The sequence below is a fragment of the Octodon degus genome, unplaced genomic scaffold (assembly GCF_000260255.1).
Source record: "Octodon degus isolate 3935 unplaced genomic scaffold, OctDeg1.0 scaffold00031, whole genome shotgun sequence".
Lineage (NCBI taxonomy): Eukaryota > Metazoa > Chordata > Mammalia > Rodentia > Octodontidae > Octodon > Octodon degus.
Genome location: NW_004524607.1, coordinates 18,279,042 through 18,306,456, shown reverse-complemented (window position 1 = coordinate 18,306,456; position 27,415 = coordinate 18,279,042). Strand labels below are relative to the sequence as shown.

General features: G+C 50.0%; 2 protein-coding genes across 5 annotated transcripts in view; both read right to left on the bottom strand.

Annotated features, from left to right (window-relative positions):
* Positions 1-365: 365 nt before the first annotated feature.
* On the bottom strand, positions 366-13,066 carry Arpc1b (actin related protein 2/3 complex subunit 1B). 2 transcript variants are annotated; one of them, XM_023713457.1, is made up of 10 exons: positions 12,973-13,066; positions 7,903-7,979; positions 7,061-7,165; positions 6,395-6,617; positions 5,793-5,900; positions 4,008-4,214; positions 3,845-3,920; positions 1,949-2,154; positions 929-1,019; positions 366-686 (listed from the first exon to the last, which is right to left on the bottom strand). In XM_023713457.1, exons 2-10 carry the CDS (start codon positions 7,964-7,966, stop codon positions 648-650), a joined length of 1,119 nt encoding a protein of 372 aa, XP_023569225.1. In that variant the 5' UTR covers positions 7,967-7,979; positions 12,973-13,066; the 3' UTR covers positions 366-647. The 2 variants fall into 2 exon arrangements, with proteins under 2 accessions (XP_023569225.1, XP_023569226.1); XM_023713458.1 differs by lacking the exon at positions 12,973-13,066 and adding an exon at positions 11,017-11,166.
* Positions 13,067-18,858: 5,792 nt separating this feature from the next.
* Positions 18,859-27,415, bottom strand: part of Arpc1a (actin related protein 2/3 complex subunit 1A) — a 33,270-nt gene continuing 24,713 nt past the window's right edge. For all 3 annotated transcript variants that reach the window (XM_023713496.1, XM_023713495.1, XM_004629636.2), the window contains 4 exons: positions 23,652-23,727; positions 23,245-23,438; positions 20,578-20,668; positions 18,859-19,218 (listed from right to left, as the gene is read on the bottom strand). In XM_023713496.1, the coding sequence (XP_023569264.1) occupies positions 19,180-19,218; positions 20,578-20,668; positions 23,245-23,438; positions 23,652-23,727 (400 nt within the window). In that variant the 3' untranslated portion in view covers positions 18,859-19,179. The remainder of the gene's footprint in view (positions 19,219-20,577; positions 20,669-23,244; positions 23,439-23,651; positions 23,728-27,415) is intronic.

Genomic DNA, 27,415 nt, shown 5'->3' with positions numbered 1-27,415 from the left:
TGCTTACGTAGGGCAGGTGTGAAGCTCAGGCACAGAGCTTCCAAGAAGCATGTGATCAAACAAGAACACCTCTGAGTAGAACAGAAATAGGAAAAAAAGAAATTGAAGTATTTATCAATATGAACTACTTAAAACATAATGGAGAAATAAGGAATCTGCATTAACGTTCAGAATCAGCCTGGTATGTGCAACCCCTTTGTCGAAGATCAAACTGAACAAGTGACAGGAAAGATACTGTCGCGGGTTCTGGCAGCTCTGAGTGACAGCGTACAGCCAGACTGCAGAGAAGGTCCTTGGGCTTAAGGATCCGTCTCACTGGCAAGCAGTCTGTGCTCACACAAAAGCCAACTTCTTCCAAACGTAGGTAAGCATGTCCAAAATTGCATTTTTATTACCTCCACATCTGAAGGAGTTCATGACCAGCATTGTGCTTTTGGGCATTTCTTTTTTTTTTTAACAGTAAATGTAAGCATTTAAGAAAAAGGCACATGTTCCCTGAACAGGCATGCAAAGCTCCCACTAACCCCTCCCCTTCTGAGGGAGCAGCCCTATGGGGACCCCTGCTATACCCTAGAAGCATCGAGCAAAGCAGCCCCTCATTGCCTTTCTCCCCCAGCAGCCGGGATGAGGGCAGTGTGCCTCACAGGTCATTTTATCTTGAGGTCCTTCAAGGCTGACTCCAGGCTCTGCAAGAAGAACAGGCTGGTTCTCAGCTATCCTGCAGACACCCGAGGTCCAGGGACACAGAACAGCAGAGGACAGAACTTGGCCTTTGGAGGCTGGCAGACAAGGGTTTGGAGCAGGCCAGGACATGGGAGAGGGGCTACTGCCACTCTTGTGGCACTGAAGGACAGGGCAACCCAGGGTAGGTGCCAGGGAGGACAGAAAAGGGTGCAGCCAAGAAGGCCAAGGGTGCAGCAGGCCTTACCTTCACGTCCCAGATGCTCATGCCACCATCCATGCCCGTGGTGCAGAACTGTGAGCACTTGGCCTTGCCCCCACTGAGCACTGAGATCTGACTGCAAAGGTGATGAAAGGTTCAGGGAGCCCAGCCATGGCCAGAAGCTTCAGCACTCCATGGAAACAACCATGGCCTGCACATGCCAGAATTGGGGTGTATGCAAGCAGGGACTGCCTGGGAGGGAGCTCTGGGGACCAGTGGTGGCTTGGGGTGCAGAGGAGGCAGATGTGCCTAAGACTCAGGACTTTCAAGTGTTGGATAGGGAGGATAGACAGGGCCTGTGCCATGTGTTGGGGCCAGGAGAAAGCAGCAAGAAATGGGGCTCAGAGGACATGGGGGTGGGCCTAAAGGGCTTGGACAGAACAGAGGTCTTTAGTCTGCCAAAAGTGTTCAGCCCACACCAGGTGTAAGGAACTCAGGAAGTCTTCCTCTGATTCTCTATGGGGGAACCTTTATGGCTGGCAGCTTTGGGGGTTAATCTGAGGGTGTGTCTTCTCCAACTCTGGTCCTCAGAAGGCTGCAGTAGGCCCCTAAGCTCCAGCCATACCTTAGTGGGTGCTGGCCACATGCCACACCTGCCCTCGTGAAACTGCTGGTTACGGCCTCGCTATACCAGAGACCTGAGGTCTCACCCAGTAATCTACAACTGCGGAGTAGGGCTGTTAACTCATGCTGGGGCTTTTTCCTTCACTTTTACTTGATAATAGGGATCAAGCTCAAGGGCTTTACACAGCTACCTTCTGGTCCGTCCATCCATCCGTCCGTCCATCCAATCCGTCCCATCAGTCCATCCCACCCCCCATCCATCCATCCATCCATCCATCCATCCATCCATCCATCCATCCATCCATCGGGTCTTCCTAAATTGCTAATCCTGTCCCAACCTCGTAGAGGGCAGGAATACAGGTCAGTGCACCATGGCCAGCTCTGATGCTTTTCTTGGTATGACCTAGAGGCCAACCTCCTCCCCAGGACTGCGTTCCTCACCTGACACTGTTCTTGTGCAGCGAGTCCAGCCCGGCACCTGCTGCGCTGCCACCCTCCGAGCTCGCCTTCTTGTCGAGGTTCTGGAAGCGCTCCCGGGCTGTGAGGCCGCGCTGAGAGCTCTGCTTGGGCACGTCCAGGCGCGCGCTGAAGCTGAGCTTCCCAGCAGCACCGTCGTAGGTGAACAGCACAGGGAAGCAGTCATGGCCCTGCAGCCAGGCAGGGGTACCACTGAGCACTGGCCTAGCCAGGCGCTGCACCCCCTTCTCTACCTGGGGGAATCCTGGAGGCTCAGGTGGGGCTTTGATGGGGCCACTGCTACTAGGGGCCCAGCGCCCAGCCCAGGGACATCACTGGGGACAGATGTGCAGAGGTAGCATGTAGGTGAGACTTGTCTAGGACTCCCACCCAGGCCAGGGGGACTCCTAGTGGCTGGCTCCTCTAGGTAGAAAGCCAGTTTCACCCTTCTCAGGCATGCCCACATGCGCAGAGGCAAGGAAAAGGAATCCACGGGTAGATAAGCAAGTGTTCAGAAGAAAGGAAGAGTAACATCCCCCACCTCCTTTTTTTTTTGGTGGCACTGAGGGTTGAACCCAAGGCGTTTACACTGAGCTACATCCCCAGACCTTTTAATTTTTTTTTTTTTTTTTTTTAATAGGCTGGGCTCAGACTTGCAATTCTGCATCAGCGTTCTAGACTGCTGGGATTCCCAGGGCAGGCTACCACATGCCTCTGAGTAGTACCTTTCCTGATACATGGTGGACCAGCACACCCCAAACCTGCCCTCAAGTTAGGTGTGGTCATGTCATTTACAACGGTCAGTAAAGAGTAAGCCGAGGTGTCGGGACCCAGGCTACGACGGCTGATTCTACACTTCCCTCCTGTCCCTCCAGGGCAGCGTGTTGCACGTGGTCTCCGCCAGCCCTCTCGACGCCCGCTACGCCACTGCAGCTGGGAATTATTGCTGTAGCATAACCCAAGCGAGGAGATGTGATCCAAAGATACAGTAAATGCTTAAAAATTTTATTAAATATGTATTGCCATTAGTTCCCTTCAAAATACTCCCCTCAGGGCTGGGGAGATGGCTCAGTAAAATAAGCAAGCACCTGAGTTCAATCCCTGGTTCCACCAAAAAAAAAAAAAAAAAAAAAAAAAAAATACTCCCTTCACTTTACTTATCCCATCATTTATACTAAAGCTTTACTGCTTTATGCCCCCAGCACATCATGATGATGTTCCTTGTGGGGAGCTGGTTCATGTTATCTCATCACTCCTGTTTTCTGGAAAGTTTATATTCATGGCGGTGACAGTGTGTCCCCATCCTTCTTATTTCTCAGATCTGGCAGTGACCTCTGGCTCTTCCCCGAGCCAAAATGACCATGGAAAAAAAATGTTTGGAACCAATTCAATACACGGAGGAGCCACAACAGCACTCCTAAAACATGAAAGAGGACTTGCAGAGCTGCTCCAGGAAGTAGTAAGAACTACGGGATAAGTCACAGCTAAGGCGAGGGAGACAGTTTTGAAAGGAATTAATGGCAATGTCTTTACTGTAATAAATCAAAAATTAAAGACAATATATGTTGGATCTTTTTTTGCCTTTTGGAGGCATGGTTTCACTCTGCAGTGCAGGCTGCCCTTGAACTCACTCTATAGCCCAGGCTGGCCTCCAACTTGCAGCTCTCCTCCTGTCTCAGGCTCTTGAGTGTTGAGGCTACAGGTACGTGCCACCATGCCCAGCCTAATAAATTATTTGATTCTGCTTAGTATTCTGTTCAATACAAACGAATGGAAAAAAGGAAGTGGGGAGAGAGGAAGGCAGGAGACAGTGGAACAGAGATGGTGAGAGCTGTGCTCATACATAGGGAGACCGGCTCTTTCTGCCCACAGCTTGCTTACCGCTGCCACCAGGCTGTTCTCAGTGATGAAGGTGAGGGCCAGCAGCGGCAGAGTTTCAGAGGCCAGGGTCGCCACACTAGGAGAAGGGCAAGGTCAGCCACACAGCACCACTGCCAACTCTGTTCTGTCCCTCCACCTCCCCGCCTTCAACCCCCGCACTCACGCCATCTTCTTGTCAGCATCGGCAAGACACACAGTGCTGTCGTGGCTGACCCAGGCGACGCGGCTGCCACTGGCCGAGAAACAGACGCCATGCACCCAGCCGCAGCTGCTGCTGGACTCGAACATCAGCTCTCCAAAGGGCATCTTGGAGCCCCACGGGGTGGGGGCTGGCCGCTCCTCCACCTCCTTGATGTAGGCTGAGAAGATCCTGCCAGAAGGCAGAAGGACAGCCACAGGCTTTGGGAGGGGCTGGGAAGGGCTCGGCTCCTAGACTGGCTGGTGAGGCAGCCAGCGAGGGCCAGCCAGCATGACAGGGACCAGGCTGCGCCTGTGGACAGCATACTGAGCTCGGGCTCTGGGCCCAGTTCTGCATGACCTGTATCTTCATGCTGGAAAGATCTAGGCCTCAGCTTCCCCTTTGTGCAACATGACAGAGCCAAGGGGTCTCCCACCGCAGTGTCCTATGAGCTCTGGAAACTCCAGGGGCCCAAGAATTGGCTATAGTCGGTGCAAGCCACAGTCACAGCCCGGTCCCTATCAGGCTGGCCCCATAACAGCCTGTCCTCTGGCAGCCTGCTGCCGCCCATTCCTGAACTGAGGCCCTCTGCACCCACCTCCATCCATGCCCTTTTTTAGTTTTCGTTTTGGGACTTGGTCTCACTAAATGGCCAAACAGCTGAAACATGTTCTTGCCTCAACCTCCCAGAATGGTAGGATTAGAGATGTGTGACACCAACATGCCTTATTTTCTATTTACTTACTTTTGAGGGTTTTTTTCTGGTGGTACCAGGGATCGAACTCAGGACCTTGCACTTGCCAGGCAAGCACTTATTCCACTGAGCTATCTCTTCAACCCAAAGATAACTTTTTTTTTTTTTTGTGGAACTGGGGATTGAACTCAGGGCACTGTGCTTGCCAGGCAGGTGCTTATTCTACTGAGCTATTTCTCCAGCCCACTTTAGAGTTTTTGAGACAGGGCCTCACAATGTAGTTCGGCTGTAGCACATCTGGCTGATTTTTGTTTCATTACTTTGAGGTTTTTTGAGATAAAGTCTCTCTGCAGTTTAGGCTGGTCTTGAACTTATTATGTTGTAGCCCACACTGGCCTTGAACTCACAGTGATACTCCTGTCTCAGTCTCCCAAGTGCGGAATCGGGATTACAGGCACGTGCCACCACGCACAGCTTGTTCTTTTGAGTGTATTGCTAAGTCACTAGTTTACCCAGGCGAGGCTCAAAGTTGCATCTTCCTGCCTCAGCCTCCCAAAGTGCTGGGATTACAGGTGCCTATCACCATGCCTGGCTGATACTGATCTCGATACACACCTAACAGCAGGGAGGGGCCCACCCACCAGTTCCCCCTACCAACAAAGCCCACAGAACATCATCCTCTCTGCACACAGGGCCTCTGGTTCCTTGCAAGTAGGGATTCAGACATAGGGCAGGGGCCTGCCTGTCTGCCAGAGCTAGGAGGAACTGCAGTTGGGTGACTAAGTGATACCCAAAGGCTGGGCCCAAAATGTAAAACGAGATTTTCTATGTTCCAGATCTTAAGAAAATGAACCAGGGTTTGTTCCAGCTTACCAGACATTCACACCTCAGTATGAATAAGTACACCTACTCATTCTCCCTCAGAGGGAAACAAATGGGAGGGACGGATGGCTCTAGGAGGCAGAAAAGGAGGGCTTGGAAGGACTTTGCTGACATTCAGCAGTGGCAAGGGACACCCTGTGCTGGTGAGTGCCTGGGAATGGTGAGGGATCCCTCCCAGGGCACCCACAACTCACCTGCACTTGAAGTCACACGAGCCGGCAGCCAGGAGCACGTTGTTAGGGTGCCAGTCCAGGCTGAGCACGGTGGAGCGGATGGGCTTCTTGATGTGCTTACACACCCACCTGGACAGAGCCAGACAGGTAAGCAGCTGGGGGGACCCAAGGGGCCCGGAGCGAGGGCCCTGGGCCTGCCTGCTGCAGGCAGCCCACGGTGCACGGGTCCTCAGGGCACAAACATCATATTCTGTCTCCTCCCAGCCTCTCACGACCCCACACAGTTGCTAACCGGCCATGTCAGGATTTGAACTTGTGTCTCCCAGATTCAAGCTGTGTCCCTGCCCAGTGGGACAAGGAACTCAGAGCAGTGCACTGCAGGCTGACAGGCAGGTCACCTCGCCGCTGCAACGAAGTCAGGGACACTGGCAGTGAGGCCTGAAGTGGGCGTTGTGGGGCCGTGCAGGGACTTCAGAGCCCCAGACAGGTCAGCCTTCCCCTGAGGTCACTGAAGCGGGGCCCCACCATTTCTTCTGGTGCTTCCTGGGGACCCCTCATGCTTTCCACTGGGGCCTGCACTCCCAGGTACCCCCTGCCCACTCTGGCCCAGCCCCGGAACCTACCAGTCATTCTCCTGCTCAAAATAGCAGATGGAGATGACGCGGGAGCCGCTGCCCACAGCGAACTTGTTCTCGTTGGGAGCCCAGCGCACGCAGCGGGCTGCACGGTTGATCCGCAGGATGACAAGCGTAGGCTTCCACGTGCTGCCCTTGAGCGTCCAAACGTAGGCATTGCGGTCTGTGCCGCAGGTCACAATGCGGTTACTCTCAGGTGCCCAGTCAATGCCTGGGGGGAGGTGCAGAGGACACAGAAGGCTAGAGTCACTGCAGCCAAGTGGTCATGTAGGAGAGGCTTCAAAGCCACAGTCAGGAAGGACACCACCTCTGCCTAGCAAGTGCAGTTGCCCCCTAAAATCCACTATTACTTGGAATGACTCTAGGGGTTGCCACTAGAGCTTGTTAGGGAGCACAACTGCTCTCCGAAGCCAAGAGGTAGAAAAGAATAGTGTTGGTAATGCTGAGCTGCTGGATCAAGCCACTCCTGAAGGCCACAATTCTTTGGAGTTTTTCACTGATACCTGCCAACATAATCTCTTTATGTAGAGCCTAAACCAATTTGAATTCCTTGAAACCCAAACTATCCTAGTACAGGGAGTGGGGGAAGTCTCAGTGGCCTTGCAGGAACTCCTGCCTCCTTTCAGGAAGGTGATCCCAGCCAGTGTGACCCACCTGTCACCTGCCCATTGTGCTCCTTAAGCTCATGCACCTTGGTCCACTTGGCTCCACTCTTCTCGTAGATGTGCACCTCGTGGTTGTTGGGGCAGATGGCGATCTCTGCAGGGCAGATGGGAGGGAGCAGAGGAGGAAGGGGGGACATTGGGAGCCCAGTACCCTTCCAGCCACGCTCCACCAGGAATGTGCTTCAGGGTCACCTGGGCAGTGTCTCACCCTTTAGGAACCCGGTTCTCCTCAGATGGGCCCCCACGAGCCCCTCAGCCTCTGCTGGGGGTGAACCCTGAGTGCCCTATCTGCATGCCCCCAGATCCCCTGCACAAGTTGCTTGACCCCAGGGACCTCACTGTCCTATTGCCCCAGCTGCCCAGCAACTACTCTGTCCCCAAGTCTAGCTCCTCTGGGTGTGTAAACATCAGCACTTCCCTTGCTTTCCTCCTCTTCCTCTTCGTTCTTGTTTTGCTGTAGTGGGGACTGAACCCAGGACCTTCACCCTGAGCTATAGTCATAGCCTTTCTATTTTATTTTGTGACAGGGTTTGCTAGGATACTAAATTGCCCAGGCTGGGTGATTCTGCCTCAGCTTCTTAGAGCGCTGGAATTACAGGTCTGTGGCACCACACCCAACTACATTTCTTACACCGTCCCCTCCTCACAGCTCAGGCATCTCCCACCACTGCAGGTTCCTTTCCTCCCCTGCCCTCCCCCAGGAGCCCAGGCTATACTGCCCACCCCACCCTGCCACCTGTGGCAGCACCCACAGCAGGCCTGGCCAGCGCCTGCCTTTCCACCTGGCTGCCCTGTATCCTTCCCCTGGCACCACCGTGTGCAGATACTCACGCGTGCGGTCCTTGTTCCAGGCATGGCAGCTGATGGGCTCCACCAGGAAGCTGTGATAGGCCATGGCTGTCCGGCTCCTGTGCAGGGAGGGCAGAGGCTCTGGGTGAGTGCTGCCCCAGCTCTGGAGGATCCCCAGCAAGGGTCCCCATTTCACAGGGACAGCAATTTAAGGAGAGGATAACAGAACACCTCTTGGCTCCTGGCTGGCCTGGTGGTTCGCTTCCCCTCCAAGGACCTCAGTTTCCCTCCTCCTAAGACAGCTGGGGTCACAGGACGACCTATGTCCTTCAGGGGACAAAGGGTGGGATGTAGCAGGGGTGGTGGGATATGCTAACAGAAGTAGGGTGTGCTGGAACCCTGACTCAACATGCCCATCACTCGTCACCTGTGCCTCAGTTTCCTGGGGGGTGAACTTCCCTTCCCCCATAGAATGAAGGAAGATGAAATAAACCATCAGCACCCAGCAGCCAATTCAGAGATAGACTATCCTCACTGCGGCCACAGAAATGAAAGGCAGCTGAGAGCTACTGCAGCCCTCAAAAGCAGTGCTCACAACGCGGCCACCGGGACACAACCCTGGCACAGCAGTGGCCTGGCTCCTGCCAGCTTTTCCCAGTCCCTGGTGCCCTTCAGAGATCGCAGGCAGGCAGTGATGGCCCACCCTGGAGTTTCCCCAGGCAGCGTCTCCACGGTGTCGCCCTCAGCTGCTGTGGGGCCCACAGGCCTCCGAGCCTTGGTATGTGGTGTTTCCCCCATTCAGGGATCCTTGAGGCCTGTCCTGCCCAAGTTTTCACACCCACGAGCTGTTCTGTGTGCTGCCCGGTGCCCACTCCTGCCCTGTCTGACCACAAGGAGCCTATTCTGAAAGACCTACCTCCATGACTGAGTCCCAGAGTCAGAGGTCTGAGGTGCTGCCCGGCAGAAATGACCTGAACCCTGATTTTCATGACTTGTGCAGAATGGAAATAGGAATCTTGCCTCCCCCAGAGATGCGGAGGGTGCCCAGAGCCGGCATGTGGCAGGGCGGGGCTCATGAGGGCACGATGGCACCAAGCCTCAGTTCATCCATCTGTTTTTTTGTACCAGGGATCAAACTCGGGACACTTGCCAGGTAGGTGCTTATGCCGCTGAGCTATCTTCCTGGCCCTCGGTTCATCCATCTAAGGGTTGGCTTCCCTGGCCAGCCCAGTGTGGGATCGGTGGCACCTCGGAACCAACAAACACACTGCCTGGTGGGCCTGCCGGGCCTGTCCACCTGCTCAGCCAGGTGCTCTCATGGGCAGCAGGGCTCCTGGGAAGAGTCCCGGCAGCACCGGGAACACCTGGACGCAAGGACACAGGGCATGATCTGCTTAGCGCGGGGCCTCACCGAGGTCCTCTGTCAACATATGCTGAGAAAGGCAGCCAGGTGCAGTGCACACTCTTGTAATCCCAGCACTCTGGAAGGCTGAGGCAGGAGGACTGCAAGGTCAGCCCAGCTGCAGCAACTTAGCCCATCTCAAAGTAAGTAATAAAGGCTGAGGACTAGGGACATAGAGCAAAGGCCCTGGGTTCAATCCTTACTACCACAGGATGGGTGAGAACACACGTACACAGAGCATACTCTGCAGTATGCACACATGCGTAGACAGACACGCACACACGACACACGGACACGGACACGGACACACACACACACACACAAGGCTTCCTCCCCTGCTTCTTTCCTTCTAAGGCTTCTGTGCAGAGGAAGGCCTGGAAGCACCTAGGCAAGCCTGATGGGGATTTCCCAGGGCACTCCTGGCCCCAGCCTACACCATCCTGCCCCCACTGAAGTTGGGGGAGGGGGAGCTAGGAGGCCACCAGACTGGTAACTGTGGCCCCATTGGTAATTGTAGCCTGAAGGCCTGGTCACCAGGCAGGCTGGCCAGGGCTAAGGTCAGAGTCCTCATCTCCCCCTCCCTTTCCTCAGGCACCTGAATGAAGCAGCCCGGGGACTTCAGTGGACGCTGAACTTAGACTTGGGATCCTAGATTAGGGAGCAGAACCCCGCTTGACAACACCAACCCACGACACTCTCCATGGCGAGTGCCAGTATGTCTCGCAGAGAGCAGCTGCCCTGCCCCTGAGTACAGTCCCTAGGGGTGCTGGGATTACAGGGGCGCACCACTTCACCCAGCTCCCTCTTGGTAACTTCTGTAAAGCAGCTGACCCAGCAATGACTCCCTCACCCCATCCTCTCCTAAAGGAGGAAGCAAGATTGGTGGTCAGGCCCAGGAAGCACCCTTCACATCACACGCTCTGCCTACAGAACTCTGACTTAGTCATTCTCAAGAAAACCTCCAACCACCAAACTAGGTGGGGTGGTGAGCTTCTGTCACTTGCTGCCCACCAACCACCCTGTTGCAAAAAGCCCACACTTCCGGGGTGGGGGAAGGTAGCTGGGATGACTGTTCCGCCCATTGCTGACATCAGGCCCCATTGTCCTCCTGGAGAACAAGGCTGGCTTGTTTATTTTACAGGACTGGGGATCAACCCCAAGACTCACGTGTGCTAGACAAGAACTCTACCTTTGAGCTGCGGCCCTGCCCCAGCCCCGCCCCTTGTTAACCTGGTCCCAGAAACCAAGCCTCTGATGACTGAGGAAGAAGCAGTAGGAGGCTGCTCTGGGAATGGCCTTGCTGGGTGCTCACCTAGCAAGCAGGAGCCCCAGATCCAACCCCCAGTACCATCAATAAATACAGACACCAGGCCTGTAAGCCCAGCACTTGGGAGGCTGCGGAAGCAGGACCCGGGCCAGCCTGAACTACACAGTGAGACCTTGTTTCAAAAACCCCAAAATAAATACATAACTGTTTTGAAGTAGGTATGATGACACTTGGCAAGAGCCTGCCTCAAAGAAGGGCTGGGCATGGATGCAGAACTCTGTTGCAATTCCTAGTATCTCACACACACTGGAAAGGGGGGTATCTGCTCACCCCCCCCCCAGCCAATGGTCAGAGAAGGCTGCAAACCTCTCATCAGGAGGGTGCTAGGGGAGCCAGAGTCCACCCCCTCCGGCCACTCCCCAAAGCCTCAGGCTGCCCAGCTCTGGGGAGCCTCCTGGGTCTGGGCCCTCTGCTTCCCAATCCTTACAGCGCTGGGTTTAAATCCTGGCTCCCTCCCTATAGGCTGGGGACCCTCAGCCACGCCTCCTCCCTCCATCGTTCTCCAGAACGGCTGCGGCCAGATGGGGTGCAGGCGGTAGGTCTTTTCTTGCTCGGTTTTACTCAGTTTTCCGGAATCCAGAGGTTTGGCTGGATGCGAGGCTAACGCCAGCCGGAGGAGGTGCCTGGAGCAAGGACCTCGGCTGTCCAGGAAGTCCCCGCCCAACTCCGGCGCTCCGGGAACTGCCAGCAGCCCATTTTCACGGGTGCTAAGCAGTTACTCAACTTCCTGTTGTGGGCAGGAGCCCCAGCAGTCTAAGCAGCTCTTGCTATCCCAAAGCACTTTCTGAATCTGCACTTGAAAATTTACAAACAAGGCCAAAGTAAAAAATTATACAGATTTAAACAATCACTGAACACCAGAAAGCACAAGTTAAAATAAAACAAAACAAAATCCTAAAACACAGAAAACTCAGTGCTGGCAGGGCTGTGGAAAAGTTCTCATTTTTACTAAGTGGTTGGGTTTTTGTTTAGTATAACTTTCAGTAACTGTGTAAGAACGAACAACAGTAACATTAATGCAAACTTAACTGTCCACAACCTTGGCTGGTCCGTTTTGGTACTAAAAAGCCCGCCATTTTAGAGTAGATTGTGCTATTAATACATAGGGGGTAAGAAGTATAGCTCACTCTTGCCTAGCTCATGGCAAGCCCTGGGTTCTGTTGCCAGCGCTGCAATAAACTAAACGCATGTTAGGATGCTATTTAACAGCTGTTTTAGAAAAGATCAAAATGGGTGATGTACACAGACGTAGTTGTTGTTTTGTTTTGGGTTTGTTTGTTTTTGGCACAACCGGGGATTGAACTCAGGCCTTGAGCCATCTCCCCGGCCCCCAGACATAGTTTTAAAAACAAACAAAATTGATTTCTCTGGCATCAATCTAGGACTACACAGTATTTATCAGAAGTTTCACAACACATTCTTTTACCCCAAAAGCAAGACTGGGATTTTTTTTTTTTTTCTTTTCTTCATTTTCTTGCACCTTAGGAAATTGAGGTTCAGACAAAAGTCCCACAGCATCTCCATTGCATCTTGAGATTTGGGTATTTCTGACTGGGGCCCGAGACCCCAGCTCAGCTTAACAGGTGTTTTGATGAAAGCAGCAGGCTTTACAATTTAACAATAGCGCACATTGATGTATCGGGCACACTGCCAAGGGTTTCAAAGGCACAGTCACATGTAAACCTCTCAATTTGAAAGGTTCCCATTTTTCAGATGAGGAACATTGAGGTCCATATACTGGTAGCCCGCCAGGGTCATCAGCCATGGAAGGAAGAATCTGGCCCTCTCAGCTATGCCGTCGAGCCCGGGCCTGACTCCAGGTTGGCTGCTCTAGGCTACCGATTCCTGCTCCCACCCGCGGGGCCAGCCCGACCTGTCCGCCCGGCCGGCCTGCAGGGCTCGCCCCTTGCGCCCTGGGAAGGGAGGGGTCGCCGCGATCCGCTCAAGCGCCCTCCGCCCCGCACCGAGCCCTGGGACCCCGACCCAGGCGCGGGCTGGAGGCGGTCGGGGGGAGGGGAGGCGGCCGGGGTGGGGCGCGCCGGGGGCGCCAGCTCATTTCCCAGCAGCGGCGGCAACCCGGAAGGCTGCGGAGCCAGGGGAAGTGGCCAGACGTGGGGCCCGGCGCCCCAAATAACGGGGCGGTAAGGGCGCGAAGCAAAGCTGGGCGGCAGCAGCAGGAAAGACGGCGGGCGCGCGCCAGGCCCACCCGAGGGCATGGGGAGCCCAAGTGTCCCCGCTCGGTCCCGCACCTCGGGCACCCCATTCCCGGTGCAACGACCCCCCCCCGGGTCCCCGCGCCTCCCGCACCTGTAGGCGGCTCCTAGTCCCCTCTTTCCCTCCCCTCTCGACGTGAGGCGGCACCACAGTCGCCCGGTCCCCTCACCTCAGGGCAACCCGGCAGCGGACTCTGGGCAGTCGACGCGCCGACCCGGCTCTGAGCCGGGAGCAGAGCCGCAGCTACTTCCTCGTGGGCGGGGGGCGGGGCCTGGCGGACGCGGCCCCACGGGGACCCAGGGGCGGGACCCAGGGGGGCGGGTCGCAGACCCGAGGTCCCGCCCTCGCCTTGGGGTTTGGGGACTGTGGGGACTGGCCCAGACCTCGCAGCCCCAGGTATATCCGCAAATCGCCTGCCGTCGTCCCTTATTACTCCGTGGGTGGAAAAAGTGAGGCTGACGGGGGGGCGCAGCCTGAGCAGCCGGTCGGCAGGAGCCAAACCCGGGGAAGCGCTCTTCCGCCCACCGAGAACTGGGGGCGTGGGTGGGGAGTCGCGTGCTGGGCGCAGACCGCTAGCGACCCCGCAGCTCAGCAGACCCGGCGGCCTCCAGCCAGGCGCCCGGCAATCGCACGCCCAGCGCGGGAGTGGCAGCGGGGGCGTGACCACGACGCCCAGGCCCCGCCCTCCCGCCCGCTGGGTCAATACTGCGGAACCTGGGCGCTCACCCTGGCTGTGAGCATATCGGTCACCCCACTTTTTAAATTTTTGTACTGGAGCTTGAAACTAGGGTTTTTAGCTACATCTCCAGGTCCCCCAGCCCCCTTTTTAAAAATTTGAGACAGCGTCTAAATTACTAAATTGCCCTGGCTGGGCTGGAAATTGAAACCCTCCTCTCTAAGCCTCCCAGAGTGCTAGGATAACAGGCGTGCGCCACCACGCCCGACCCCTGGTGACTTCCTGCCCCTCCATTCCAATCCACTTATCTGAGCTTCCCAGCTGCGACTGATTTGAGATCTTGGGCCAGGTGGCCCCGGGGGAGGTGGGGGGGTCTTTGAATTCTGACCTTTGGCTTGAAGGCAAACCTGGCCGAGTGGCTAGGCATGTGACTTGGGAGAACCGGGCTCTCTAGAAGTTGTCTCAGACATAGGGACTTCTTTTCTTTTTTTTTCTCCCGTGTTTAAGACAGGGTCCATAGGGTCTACAGGATCTCACTACATAGATCAGACTCGCAGTGACTCTTCCGTTTTCAGCCTCCCAAGCGCTGGGATTACAGGTGCGCGCCACCACGCCCAGTCTCAATCACCATCTCATTGTGCCCCAGGGTCGGGGCTGGCACCCGCACACCGGGATTGAACCCCGGCCCCTGCGCCTGCTCTGCCTAAGCAGGCGCTTTAGTCCGCTGAACTATCAGGCCGACCCTTAAGATGCAGGAGCTTCATGATTCGGCCCTCATTTGAGGTCTAGAGACTTAAGACACAAACACATATCTTCTGCCTAGGCCACTTTTTTCCCACCTGACCTCATCTGTAACCTGGGCTAGTCCTTCATTGTGGACAGGTGCACCTGAGGTCACTGCTTCTGGCAGCCCCACATGAGCGTCCACTAGCGGGCGCGGGGGGGGGGGGCTTCACGCTGCAGTTATGGGTGCAGCACCTCCCACTGGGAGTCCTCCTGGGCTGGGCTGTGACTCGGCCCCACCACTTTGCTGTGTATCTGCAGGTCTGTTCGGACAGCCTTGGCAATACTGGGGGATGGCTTTAGTTTAACTGGAAAAAAGCTTCCAATTGTTCGTTCCAGCAACTCTTTCAGTGGGACAAGTGCCATTTAATTGCAACTTTGTAGATGTCCAGAGAGTGTCCCCAGTAAGTCCTGTGTAGTCTAATTATGAGCTCCTGGTGTTTCTTGTCATTGACACTAATGTAAGATGACCCCATCAAGCCACTCAGCTAGCTGATCGAGATGTCAAGATGAGCCAGGTGTGGTGGTGCATGCCTGTAATCTTAGCGTGGGGAGGCTGAGGCAGGATAATCCCCTGCCTGAACAATCGGTAACTAAGTATCTGTCTCAACATTTAAAAAAAATATTTTTAAAGGGCTGGGATTATAGCTCAGTGCAAAGGCCCTGAGTTCAATGACAAGATAAAATTAAGAATTCAGCTCTGGTTCTGCCACTCAGCATGCAGTGTCACCTCCGGCAAGCCACACCTGCCATGCTGTTTCTGCCCAAGCGCCCAAACCTCAGACTGCAGATAGGGGCAGATGGAGACATTATTTGAAATGGCTTCACCAAGGAGTTGGTTTTCTAAGCCTTCAGTGAAGCCTAACTCCTTGTGCTAGGGAGCTCTGGAAATGGAGAAGATAATAGCTTGAGCAGCTTTCAGTCTTCCCGGAATCTGTAGGCAGTGCCCTGGGGTAAAGATACCATACTCCTGCTTTTCTGTGTCTCAGGTTTCCAAGAAATGAAGCCTGGAGCCAGGGTTGGAGAGTCCCTTCTCATTAGATGCTGCACCCCCACCCCCCAGGCCTTGCTGCCTCTGGGCCACAGGCTAACTGCGGCTGGCTCGGAGTGCAGACCAGGGAGGAAAACCTTTCCTAGTGTTTCCTTGACCAAAACAGGGATGTGTGCCTGCCCTTTCCTGAGATAAGGAATCCATTGCCACCTGATAACTTAGCAGGACAGAAGTGGGAGAAATCCTGTGCCTTTGCCAACGTGGCACAGCCAGCCAAAGCCCCAGAGCGCAGATACCTACCTGCTCAGCACTCCACATCCCCCCCTGCTCTGGTGAGGGGCTTAGGTTGTGCATTACCTCTGCAGCCCAAGAGCTTTCTGTAGGTGAGTGCAACTGAGAAATTCAGGCCCACAGTAAAATTCCGCATGGGGCTATTTCCCCTCCAGTCCAGGCCAGTGACGCCAGGCACTCCTGAGCTTGGTGATCTAAACTGGACTGTTCCTGTGGTACAGCCCCTCCCCTCGCCTCATGGAGAGCATTTGGGGCTCTAAAGTGAGGGCCTGTCCCCTCCCTCAACTTGAGTTTTCTCACCTATAAAATGCAGCAGTAACAAGTCAAACCTTTAGGGTTGTTGTGAGTCATTGATGCTTCCAGCTGCTTACACCACACATTTCTGCTGCAAGACCCCTGCATCCAGGCCCGGCTAACAACTCTTCCTTAGGAACCTTCTCGGTTTTTTTTTTTTTTCTCTCATAACCAGGGATTGAACTCGGGACCTTGCACTTGCCAGGCAAGTGCTTATTCTACTGAGCTATCTCACCGATCTTCTTGTTCTTGACTGCCTACATTTGTGGCTTTCAACTACTTTTCTTTCTTTTTTTTTTTTTTTGGGAGACAGGGTCTCACTATTATAGTTCAGGCTGGCTTTGAAATTGCTATGTAGCCCAGCCTGGCCCCAAACTCCCATTAGTCCTCTTGCCTGAGCCTCCAGAGTGCTGGGATCACAGATGTGCGCTACTACACCCAGTTCATTTTTTTTTTTTTTTTTTTTTTAAGCGCAACCCACAATAACACATTCTGAAAAATGAATGGCAGGGATTTTCATGTTGTGCAGGCACCTAAGTGTGCACATGCACAAACTTGGGTGGTGAAGGTCAATCGCCAGACATGGCCTAGAGGTGCACTGGAGACAGAGCATGCACCAAATGCAGGCTGCTACTGGTATAACCCAGTGCATTCACTATTGTATAATTTTTTTTTGTGGAACCGGGGATTGAACTCAGCGCCTTGGGCTTGCCAGGGAAGTGCTTATTCCACTGAGCCATCTCCCCGGCCCCTGTATAATTTTTTTTTTTTTTTTTTTTTTGTATTTTTGGGAAGGGTCTACAGGGTGTTCAGGGTCTCACTTACTAGATCGACTCATAGTGATCCCAGTTTACAGCCTCCCAAGAACTGGGATTACAGGCGTGCACAGTCACGCTTTTTACCATGTTAGTGCACACTGGGAGTGGGGCCAGGACAGCAGACCCAGGGATCAAACCCCCGCCCCTACAACTGCATACAGGTGCTTTAATCTGCTAAACTATTGGCCAGCCCTAAAAAAAAAATTCTTAATAAGTAGGAGTACACTCTATTATGATGTTAAGAAGGGCCAGGCATCACGCTGCATGACTAATCCCAGCACTCGGGAGTCTGAGACAGGAGGGCTGCCAGGAGTTCAGGTCCACCTGGACTATGTGGCAAGTTTTAGGCCAGCATGAACTACATAGCAATACAAGGTCTCAAAAAAAAAAGAAAGAAAGAAAGAAAGAAAGAAAGAAAGAAAGAAAGAAAGAAAACAAAAAGATAGGAAGCATAAAGTACAGTAAACACATAAACCAGTAAGCCACCTATTGTCACTGCATATAACTGGCAGTCGTTCTGCTTATACTGGCATTACCACAAACATGTGAATATGCATTATAATCTCCAGTGTCACTAGACAATGAAGTTTTTAGTTTCATTATAATCAGTTCCATTATAACCCAGCGGGGCCCCTATTATACACCACTATGGGCAGAAACAACTTTTTTTCAAGAATCTGCTCTGACGTTGGTTGAATCTGCCAAAATTGACACCATGGTTGGGTATGCTAAAACCCACCCTTGGATTTGGAGGGCTGGCTCCAGCGGCACTCAAGGTATCTGGCTTTTTGGACTGGGGTACGTGAGAACTGGTCTAAGTTAAAAAACCAAAACAACTGTGTGGTACTTTTCTGGGGAGGCAGCCAAAATACACAAATTCTGTTTTTCTTGTTGATTCATTCATGGAGTACAATGTTTCTCTAAAAATCTTTGGGTTTCCTAGTAAAAACCAAGTGATGCCCCCCACTTTTCAGTACTGGGGATTAAAACCAGGACAAGCTGAGCTACATCCTGGGCCACCCCTATTCTTTGCCTGACCTCCTTTTATGTGTGCTACCTGGAGCTGAACTAGGGGTCCGTGGGCTGAGCCATATCCTGATACAGCACTGAGCTACATTCCCAGGCTTTTTTTTTTTTTTTTATTTTAGGGAAGGATCTACAAGGTGTTCAGGGTCTCACTATTAGATTGGATTTGTAGTGATCTGCCTGTTTACAGCCTCCCAAGAGCTGGGATTATAGGCACACCCACCAAGCCCAGTCTCAACTGCCATCTTGGCATGATCGAACCCCCAGCCCCTACGCCTGCTTGCAAGTGCTTTAATCCACTAAGCTATTTGGCCGGTCCTTCCCAGGCCTTTTTTTGAGACAGGGTCTCACTGAGATGTTAGGTTACCCAGGATGGGCTGGAACCTGCAACTCTCCTGCCTCAGCCTCCCAGAGTGCTGAGATCACAGGCAAGTGTCATCAAAGCTAGCTTCTCGGAGCCGGGGAGATGGCTCAGTGGAATAAGCACTTCCCTGGCAAGCGCAAGGGCCTGAGTTCAATCCCCAGTTCCGCCAAAAAAAAGACCTTATCTTGGTATATAGTGCAGGCCAGCCAGCCTTAAAGACCCCCAATAAGGTCTTAAAATACCAAAAACATAATCTTTTTTAGGGAGGAGGGCATGTTTGCCAGGCAGGTGCTGTGTCACTGACCTAAATCCCTGGCCCTAATAATAATTTTTTAAAAAGCAAGTTCTCACTAAATTGCCCAGACTGGCCTTTTCTCTTGCCTCAGCCCTTTGAGTAGCTAGGATCACACCCAGATTACCTATGATTCAATTACCTTTTTGCTTTGTTTTTGAGTCAGGTCTCACTATGTAGTTCAGGTTGGCCTTGAACTCACTATGTAGACAGGCTGGCCTCCAATTTAAACTGGAGACTATCCTCCTGCCTCAGCCCCTAGAGCCAGGATTACAAGTATACATGAACTACGTCTGGTGGTACTACAAGTACATTTCTTAAAATATTCACTGTGTATTTTGATCATAGCTTGTAATGTTAACCCAACATGTTCAATAAATCATTCTCCTCCACAATAAAAGCTTTTTCTCAGTTAAAGGTTATCCTAACTAAAATTTTACCTAAAAATGAATTTAAAAAGACTTAGTCATATTTTTCTACTAAAGATGGAAATAGTATAAGGAAACAAAACAAAAAACATTCAGGATTTTTATTTAATTTTTCTAGCAGACAATTTACATACCTCTTTCACCCTTTCCTTTAAGTTAGTGTGATAATTCTATAATAAACTACTTAAAGAGAAGCTTTGGTCAAGAATGGAATGAAATCGCAAAAACAAAACAAAACCACTGCTGTTTTTAAAAAACCAACACTTTCACCAATTATATTCAAACAAAAACACAATATTTGCGTGGGATGTTACAGTGTTTCCTTGGGCTGGCTTTCCTCACCGTCATGCGAAGGAAGGGGCAGGGCGGTGCTCAGCTGCCGCTCTCATGCTGGGTGGCAGGTCCGCTCAGCTTCACATTATTCGGAGGCCCTGGATTGAGGACTCTAAGGTCTTGGGAAAGGAAGGAAGATGATCATTGCCGGGGCTGGGTATCATTTCCCGTTTCCTGGATGTACCACACTACTACACTGCCCCTCTGGCCCCTCCCTCAGCCTAACACCCCCTCGCCACCTCTGAGACTCTGGGAACAGATGCTTCAGTCCCTGTTGCCAGGCCCACCAGCTCTGGGCCCAGGCTCACTTCCATAATTATTTTTTTCAACAGAGTCTCACTATGTAGTTCAGGGTGGCCTTGAACTGCCCAAGATCTTCCTGCTTCAGGCTCCTGAGTGCTAGATTATAGGCATGCACCACCACACGCAACTGGGCCATTCTTTAATTCTTCTGACAGTCCTGCCAAACATGTATTTTCTGTGGCTTTCAATGCACACAGGTAACTGAAAGTAATTGATATCAAAATTCTCAATAATTTTACAACATAATTTTGCATAATTTTTTGGTTACATGACAATAGTTTTTAAAAATAAACATAGTTTTGAAAAGTGACAAATTTTCCCTTATCTACTATAAGCTGATTATGTACAAACACTTAAAGATCTAAACACTCTAGCAAGATACGCACCCCCACTCTCCAGTGAACTCTGAGCCTGTGCACTGAGCTACATTCCCACTTCCTCACCCCTTTTTTTTGAGACAGTCTCCCTGTGCCCAGTCTAGCCTGAATTTATGATCTTTCTGCCTCAGCCTCCCTGAGTGCTGGGATTACAGGATGTGCCACTACACTAGGCCCTAGTTTCCCTTTCGGAGCCCCTCCTAAGCTGCCATCCCAGTTCTCTTCTACCCAAGGAACCCCTCAAGCACTATTTCAACTCCATATTCTCTGTGCCAGCACCATACCTGGCACCTAGGAGGGATTTAGTGCTGATTAATTAGTGTAAACCATAAATTACAACTTACATAGTAAAATTCAAGCCCAATACAGTGTCTGCTTCAATGAGACCCTCAAGTGCACCTCGGTGAGTAAGTGACATCTAAGTTGGATATCCCATCCCACTAAGAATGTGGTCTCCTGTTGGAGAAAACCACAGTCTAAGGGCCTATGACCCAGCACTGAAGCTGACACTGTTTCAAGAAATGAAACATGGCCAGGCTTGGTGTCCTCACCTGTAATCCCTGCATGCTGGGAGGCTCAGGCAGGAGGATCACAAGTGCAAGCCCGGCCTAGGCAATTTCATGAAACCTTGTCTCAAAAAATAAAGACATAAGAAAGGACTGGGATGCAGTTCAGTACAAAGACAGTGGGTTCAATCCCCAGAACCTTATGTGTATATACGGGTTGGGGGACAGACAGAGTGAGATTCTTCTTGGGGAGTTTGAATCCAAAAAGATTTATTTTAAAAGATAAAAATACCTTGAAATCCCAAATTGTCATGGCTCCATCGATGCCAGTAGTACAAAATTTGCGACAATCTTGCTTGTCCACCTCATAAATAGACACTTGACTGAAAAAAAAGCAGAAAGAACTGTACTGTAATGGATATGGTGGAAGCCCAAGGACCATTATTGTGTAAGGCCTCCAATATTAACTTGTCTGTCAGTACTGAATTGCAGGGGCCAGGGAGACGGCTCAGTAGAATAAGCGCTTGTCTGGCAAGTGCAAGCGCCTGAGTTCAATCCCTGATTCCACCAAAATAAATAAATAAATAAATAAATAAATAAATAAATAAATAAATAAAATATTGAATTGCAGCAATCTGACTTAGAAAATACACAACAGCATTTAATTAGCAGATATCTAGGACAGACAAAATTCAAAAGGGGCAAAGTTATGAACCCACATGAATTGTAGTGAATTGGAGAGGCAGGGATGACCCAACCTCCACAGCGAGCAAATGTGTGGGAGCAGGCTGGAGGCAGAATCACAGCAAAGATGGAAATGCAGTTGGTTGTTTTAAACCAGAAGCATGACTGAAATCCAACTGACTCCAAACAAAACCTCCCAAATCATCTCCAGAACAGCCAGAGCATAAGGCCAGGAGCCCTCCTTGCATCTGAAATGAATCTCCTGAGTGTTACCAGCAGGCAGACGCTCCCCCAGATTCCAGCCAGGCAAAATGGAGGGACAGATAAACGAAACAGCCTGTTTTACCCTAATTACCTGGAAAATGTTCAAGAAAATCAACTCCCTGGTCCAGACAACTTATTATTTTTTTTTTCCTCTACAATATCTAGCATTAAAAAAAAAAGTCTAGCATTTATCCCTTTAGGGAAGACCATTCTCTCATGATGTAAAAATAATGTGAAATTTCACATCATGAAGGTCTGCAAAGTTTGGCTAGAATACAGCTCACTGTATTGTCTGGGTCTGTATTCATCATAGTGGCGGTCTGGAGTGGTTGTGACAGAGATCATCTGGGCCCTGACAGCCTAAAATATTTGCTGGCTCGTTCCTTACAGAAAAAGTTTGCTGACACTGCTCTAGAGAAAACCTTGATTTCTGCAAATAAAAGTAGACGATCTGGCCTGTAAGGTTTGTCTAAGTTTCAAGAGAGGCACTGAGAGCTGCTTCCTTCTGATACACAGGCAGTCTGCAGGGAAACCTGAAATTCACAAGGAATCTGGAAGAGGATGGCACAGAGGATAAGTTCCTCTTCAAGTTCATGCTTTGCAACAGTACACAGACATTTTCAACCTATTTTAAGTACTGCTGACTCTTCCACTGAATATGAAAAAAAGCCCAACTGTATTTAATACTAATTCTCTTAGCCAGATGTGGTGACAGATGTCTATAATCCCAGCACTCGGGAGGCTGATGCAGGAGGATCACCATGAGTTTGAGGCTGGCCTGGCCTACATAGTGAATTCAAGGCTAGCCTGAACTGCATACCAGGAACTTGTCTCAAAAAAGAGCTAAGAAAAAAAAATAAAAAATAAAAAAGAGCTAGGGAGACAGCCCGGAAGTCTAAGTGCCTGCCTGGCAAGCAAAAGGACCCAGGTTCAATCTCCAGTACTTTACAAGGGCCTGGGTTCAATTCCCGGTACAGCATACTGTGCTGTGTTGACACTGGGCATACAGTGCCAGCCACTAAAACCAGGCGTGGGGGTGTATGCATGTAGTCCCAGGCTGGGGAGGCTAACATAGGAGGATCACTACAAGTCTAAGCTATGTAGCGAGACCCTGTATGAAAGAAAGGAAGGAAAAAAAATTCTTCTAAGCCTATAAATTTTCATTATTTCTCCACCATCAACACAATAAAAGTGTCTTGATAGAAAAGTTATGGTCAAAAAGAGAAAATATTATGACATCTCATTCGGAACATGATTATCAAGAATACATGTTTTTCCTCCCGATTAAAAAAAAAAAATCAGGGCTGGGGAGATAGCTCAGTAGAATAAGGCAAGCACAGGGTCCTGAGTTCAATCCTCAGTACTGCAAAAAAACGATCAATCAAACTTTCTGGACAAAACAAAATTCTATTTTCTTTCTTTCCTCTCCTTCCCTTCCTCTGCCCATCTTTCTGTCTCCCTCCTACAGTGCTGAGATTATAGGCATATGTCACTATGTCTGGTTTCTGTTGTCTTTTATAATCACACATTCATGGTGAAAAATCAAGGCTTCTCAGCTGTCATGATGCTAAAAAATTCTGTTCATGTGATTAATTCAAGGATTTTTTTGCTTATGCACATTTCTTGTATCTCTGGTTGGAATACTTCCTGTCCTGTCTTCATTGGCAGAGGAATATGGCATTAAAGTCTGTTTTTACCCGAACTGTTAAGAAAGTGAGCCCAGGAAGAGGCTGTCACTCCAGGCCCCCCAATGCACGGTGTACAGGATTACCACTCTTGCTGGCAGATGCCCTGTGCCATCTGACTAGGTGGTAGCAGCTCCCTGTCATGAGCTGAGAATAAAAGCCTGGCAGTCAGGAAAACATAGCCTTATTACAGTCCTTGTTCCTGAAGGGCTGCCTACGCCTGCACACACAGGGGCGCAGTGAGCAAGTAAGAGAAGGATGCCCTCCTGGCTACATATCTACTACTGCACAGCAGGCTCTGAGGACAGGGAGTCTGGGGCACCTACGTGATGCTATTCTGGTGCAGTGTCTCCAAAGCTGTATTGCGGTCCTCAGTGGTCGCTCTCTTGTCCATGTTGCGGAATCGTTCCATGGCAGACATATTACGCTGAATGCTCTGTTTTGGAATGTCAAGCTTGGACACGAAGGTCAAGCAACCGCGGTCATCATAGTTAAAGAGCATTGGACAACAGTCATGGCCCTAAAACAAAAGACAGCAGTCAGCCCGGGAGGGCCTGGGCCCCATCTCCCCGCTCCTCCGCAGTGTTCATCGCCACAGGCACCCGTGCTCCACCAAGCCAGCTCTGTTTCTTTGTTAAGTCTGCTCTCCTTTGTGCTGGCCACAGAGCATGCATTGTGCTGCGCTGCAGAGACACACAGGGCACCACAGGGAAGAATGGAGAGAAATACTTACGGCAGCCACAACGCTGTTCTCGGAGACAAATGACACACTCAGGAGTGGCAGAAACTCAGTTTTCAGAGTGGAGACCCTGAACACAAGAACACTTGTCTCACTGAGCAGAACCATACCATGAACTTCTTTATAGACTCAGAAGACAACAAAGGACCCATTCTTACAGGGTCTTCTGTTCACAAGGAGCCCCCTGACCTCCTCTTGTAGGAATCTCAAGCATGAAGTAACTCCAAAGTGACCTTCAGAAATAGATGTCTTTGGACTGGGTGTGTGACTCAGTGGCAGAGCTCTTGTTTAGCATGCAAGGTCTTGGGTTTGATCCCCAGCATCACAACTAAATAATAAGACACTGAAGCCTTCAGCCCCCCTCCTCCCGTGCTCTGTCCCCATCTGAGGCCTGGTCTCCAAAGAGCCTTTTGTTTTTCCATCTCTGCTTTTACCCCGTGTCCTTCCAGCGTCAGCTGGCTCTCACTGATCTTTTTGCTTATCCAAGTCCATTCCGGATTTATAAATCTCTGCTCCGATCAGACCTCCTCCACCAGGTTTTCTCGAACCACTTCAACCTAAAGTGGCCTGTCCTCCTTCTCCCTAGCTAGAGTGCACACTGTCCCTGTGGCTAGGCAGTGACCAGCTGTGTTCCCAGGGCTGTGGGATGGCTGCCACCACACAGGCATTTATCAAGAGTCAAGCCTTGGGTTAACAGGCAGAGCTACTGGGATGAAGTAAATTCAGTCTTAGCCAGGAGCTCCCCCTCTGGGCTGTGTGTGTCAGTGTGTGCAAGTGTAACCTCTGCTCCTGTATGTGATAAATAGGCCACAGACACAGGAAACCACCCACTGGCTGATGACTTAGGAGGACTTACTTTCATGTAAAAGGTGCTACATTTTGAAAGCTGACCGTGTATTCCTCAGGAGACTCCTTAATCAAACTGGTACTGGATTAACACTTTCCTACCAGCTTGAACCACTGGTGGTATGGAACCTTCTGACAGTGAGATATACAAATTACAGCCCCATCATGAATGTGCTGAAGAACTAACATATTGTCTTAACCCCTTACTGTGATATCCTTGGCTTTTACTACCTGAAATATTAATGTTAGAGAAGGGGAAGTGTGGCACATGTAATCTGACAGGTCCGGAAAAAGCTGGTAATAAGTCAATATCAACATATAGGGACCTGTTTTTGTTTTGTTTTTTGAGATAAGGTCAGGCTATTGTTGTTCAGGCCAGCCTTGAGCTTGATACATAGCCCAGGCTAATACTGATCTTATGCTCTGGCTTCCTAAGTGCTGGGATTACAGGAGTACCCACCACACCTGGCTTTGGTAGGCATTTGTAATAAACATTTGCAAGATCTTACTATATTACAATAGAATGCTTATAACCAACACTGGCATCTAAATATTATTGCATGTCAAAAGACAACTTACTGTACATACAAAGTATAGACCCTAAGCATAAAAATCTCAAACATGCCTATATATTTATAGAAATCTTTTAGAAACTGGGTTTGGTGGTGTGTACCTATAATCCTAGCTACTCTGGAGGCAGAGGCAGAAGAATTATAACTTTGAGGTCAGCTTGAGCAACTTAGTAAGACCTTGTCTCAAAATAAAGTAAAATACAGCTCAGTAGTGTACTTACCTAGCATACATGAAGCCCTGATTTTAAACCACAATAATAAAGAAAAAACAAATAATCTAGAAGACTATACTCATAATAGAGGGTATATCTTTAAAAAACATAAAACTGGATGGGTGTGGTGGGATATGCTTATAATTTTAGCATTTGGGAAGGTGAGGCAGGAGGATTGCTGAAAGCTTGAAGGCAAAAACCATAAAATACATACACACATACATAAATTTTTTAAAACTCCATATTAAGTCCAGTTAGGGGAAAAAGATGTGATAAAAATATGGCAAATGTCTCAAGTTGCTTAAAATTTTATTACAGGGCTGGGGATATAGCTCAGTGGCACAAGTGCCTACTTAGAAAAGGCAAGATCCTAAATTCAATTCCCAGTGTAAAAAAAAAAAAAATCACAGCATGACCTACTGCAATTAATCTCTCAAAACACCCCCCACCCTACTTTGAACACCTACCCTATTATTCTTGCCACTTTCTCTTTTTTTTCATGGTAGCAGACAGAACTCAGGACCTTGTGCTTGCCAGGCAGGTGCTTATGCCACTGAGCTATCTCCCTAGCTCCCCTTGCCACTTTGTGAAAGCAGTTCTGTATGTACTCTTCTCCCTTCTTGTGCTTGTCTTTAGTGTAGTGGTGTGGCTGCTTTGATGTCCTGAACTGATTCAAATGTTTACCTTTCACAGTCATTTGAGGATGAAGAGCCAGAACTCAGGTGGCGCCACATTTGGTGAATAACATAGACAATGACACACTGCTATGCTTTTATTTAACAGAAACTGTTGTGGAGAAGTGATGTGTGACAAGGAACACAAAAGAGGACTTCCAGAACTGCTTCACAAAGTGGCAAGATTGATGAGATAAATATGTTCCCAGTGAGGGACAACATTTTAAGGGGGATTCACAGGAAAGTGTTTTTATTGTAGTAAGTTTTTAAAAAAACTTAAATGCATCCCATTTTTTACCAGGCTTTGTATCACCTCTGAAACACCACATTTCATTACCACTGCACAGCAGAGAAGGCAAGGGTCACTCACATGATAGTCTCCATAACAAGTCTGCATGTCTCCTGACTGCTAACAATGAGCCACCCTAAGGTGCAAATGAAGCAGGACTAAAGAGGAAAGAGCAAAGACTGCTAAGAGCAAAGGGATTCTAATCTCTTCTCCGCAAACACTTAATGAGTAAATATGAATTCTGAGGTTTGCCAAGATGCCTTAAGGCTAAACAGGCACCCCACTTGAAAATGAGTCACCACAATTCTGGTTTTTCCAGCAGATACCAGATGTGCCAGGAGGGGGCATCACTCACTCACTACACAGAGGAAACACACATTTCCTACTTAAGGCCTGTGGTGACACTGGTATGATGCCAGGAATTCAGAACAACAGACTAAATTGGCCATTTTGAAGAGATCCAAATCAGTAGCAAATCAGGAGGTTCCTCCAAGGGGTCACTACTACTACTCCCATTAATAAATGTTTCTAGGGGCCAGGGAGATGGCTCAGTAGAATAAGTGCTTGCCTGGCAAACACAAGGGCCTGATTTCAATCCCTGCTTCTGCAAAAAAAAAAAAAAAAAAAGTTTCTGGAAGGAAGACCTAATTCTTACAAGGTATTCAGAAGACTGAGGCAGGAGGATGGGAAGTTCAAGACAGCCTGGGCAACTTAGACCCTTTCTCAAAATAAAAACAAGACCAAAGATGTAGCTCAGTGGTAAGAATGTTTTCCTAGCACACAGAAGATCATCGGTTAAGTTTTCAGTATCACACAAAAAGAACACAGAAAAAAACATTCCAAATGGATCTTGTAAATATGGACTGTAACACACTAGAACTTTGTGTGATATCCTATCCTCAAATGGTTACAAATGTTGGTCATTTTCTTGCCATTCCAGTATTTATCTTATGTTTTATTCTTGGTACTTCTTCGCTATCATGAAAACTTTTTCTTAGTTCAATTGTTTGAAACATTCAATTTTCTGAATATTGCTTAATCTTAATTTTTGTTCTAAAATCTATACTGTATTTTTGGCTTAAAATTTATTTAAAAGACATTGTATGATATCTTCTCCTAGTATTAGAAACTTTAAAAAGTGTATTTCCATTTCCTGTTGACTTTA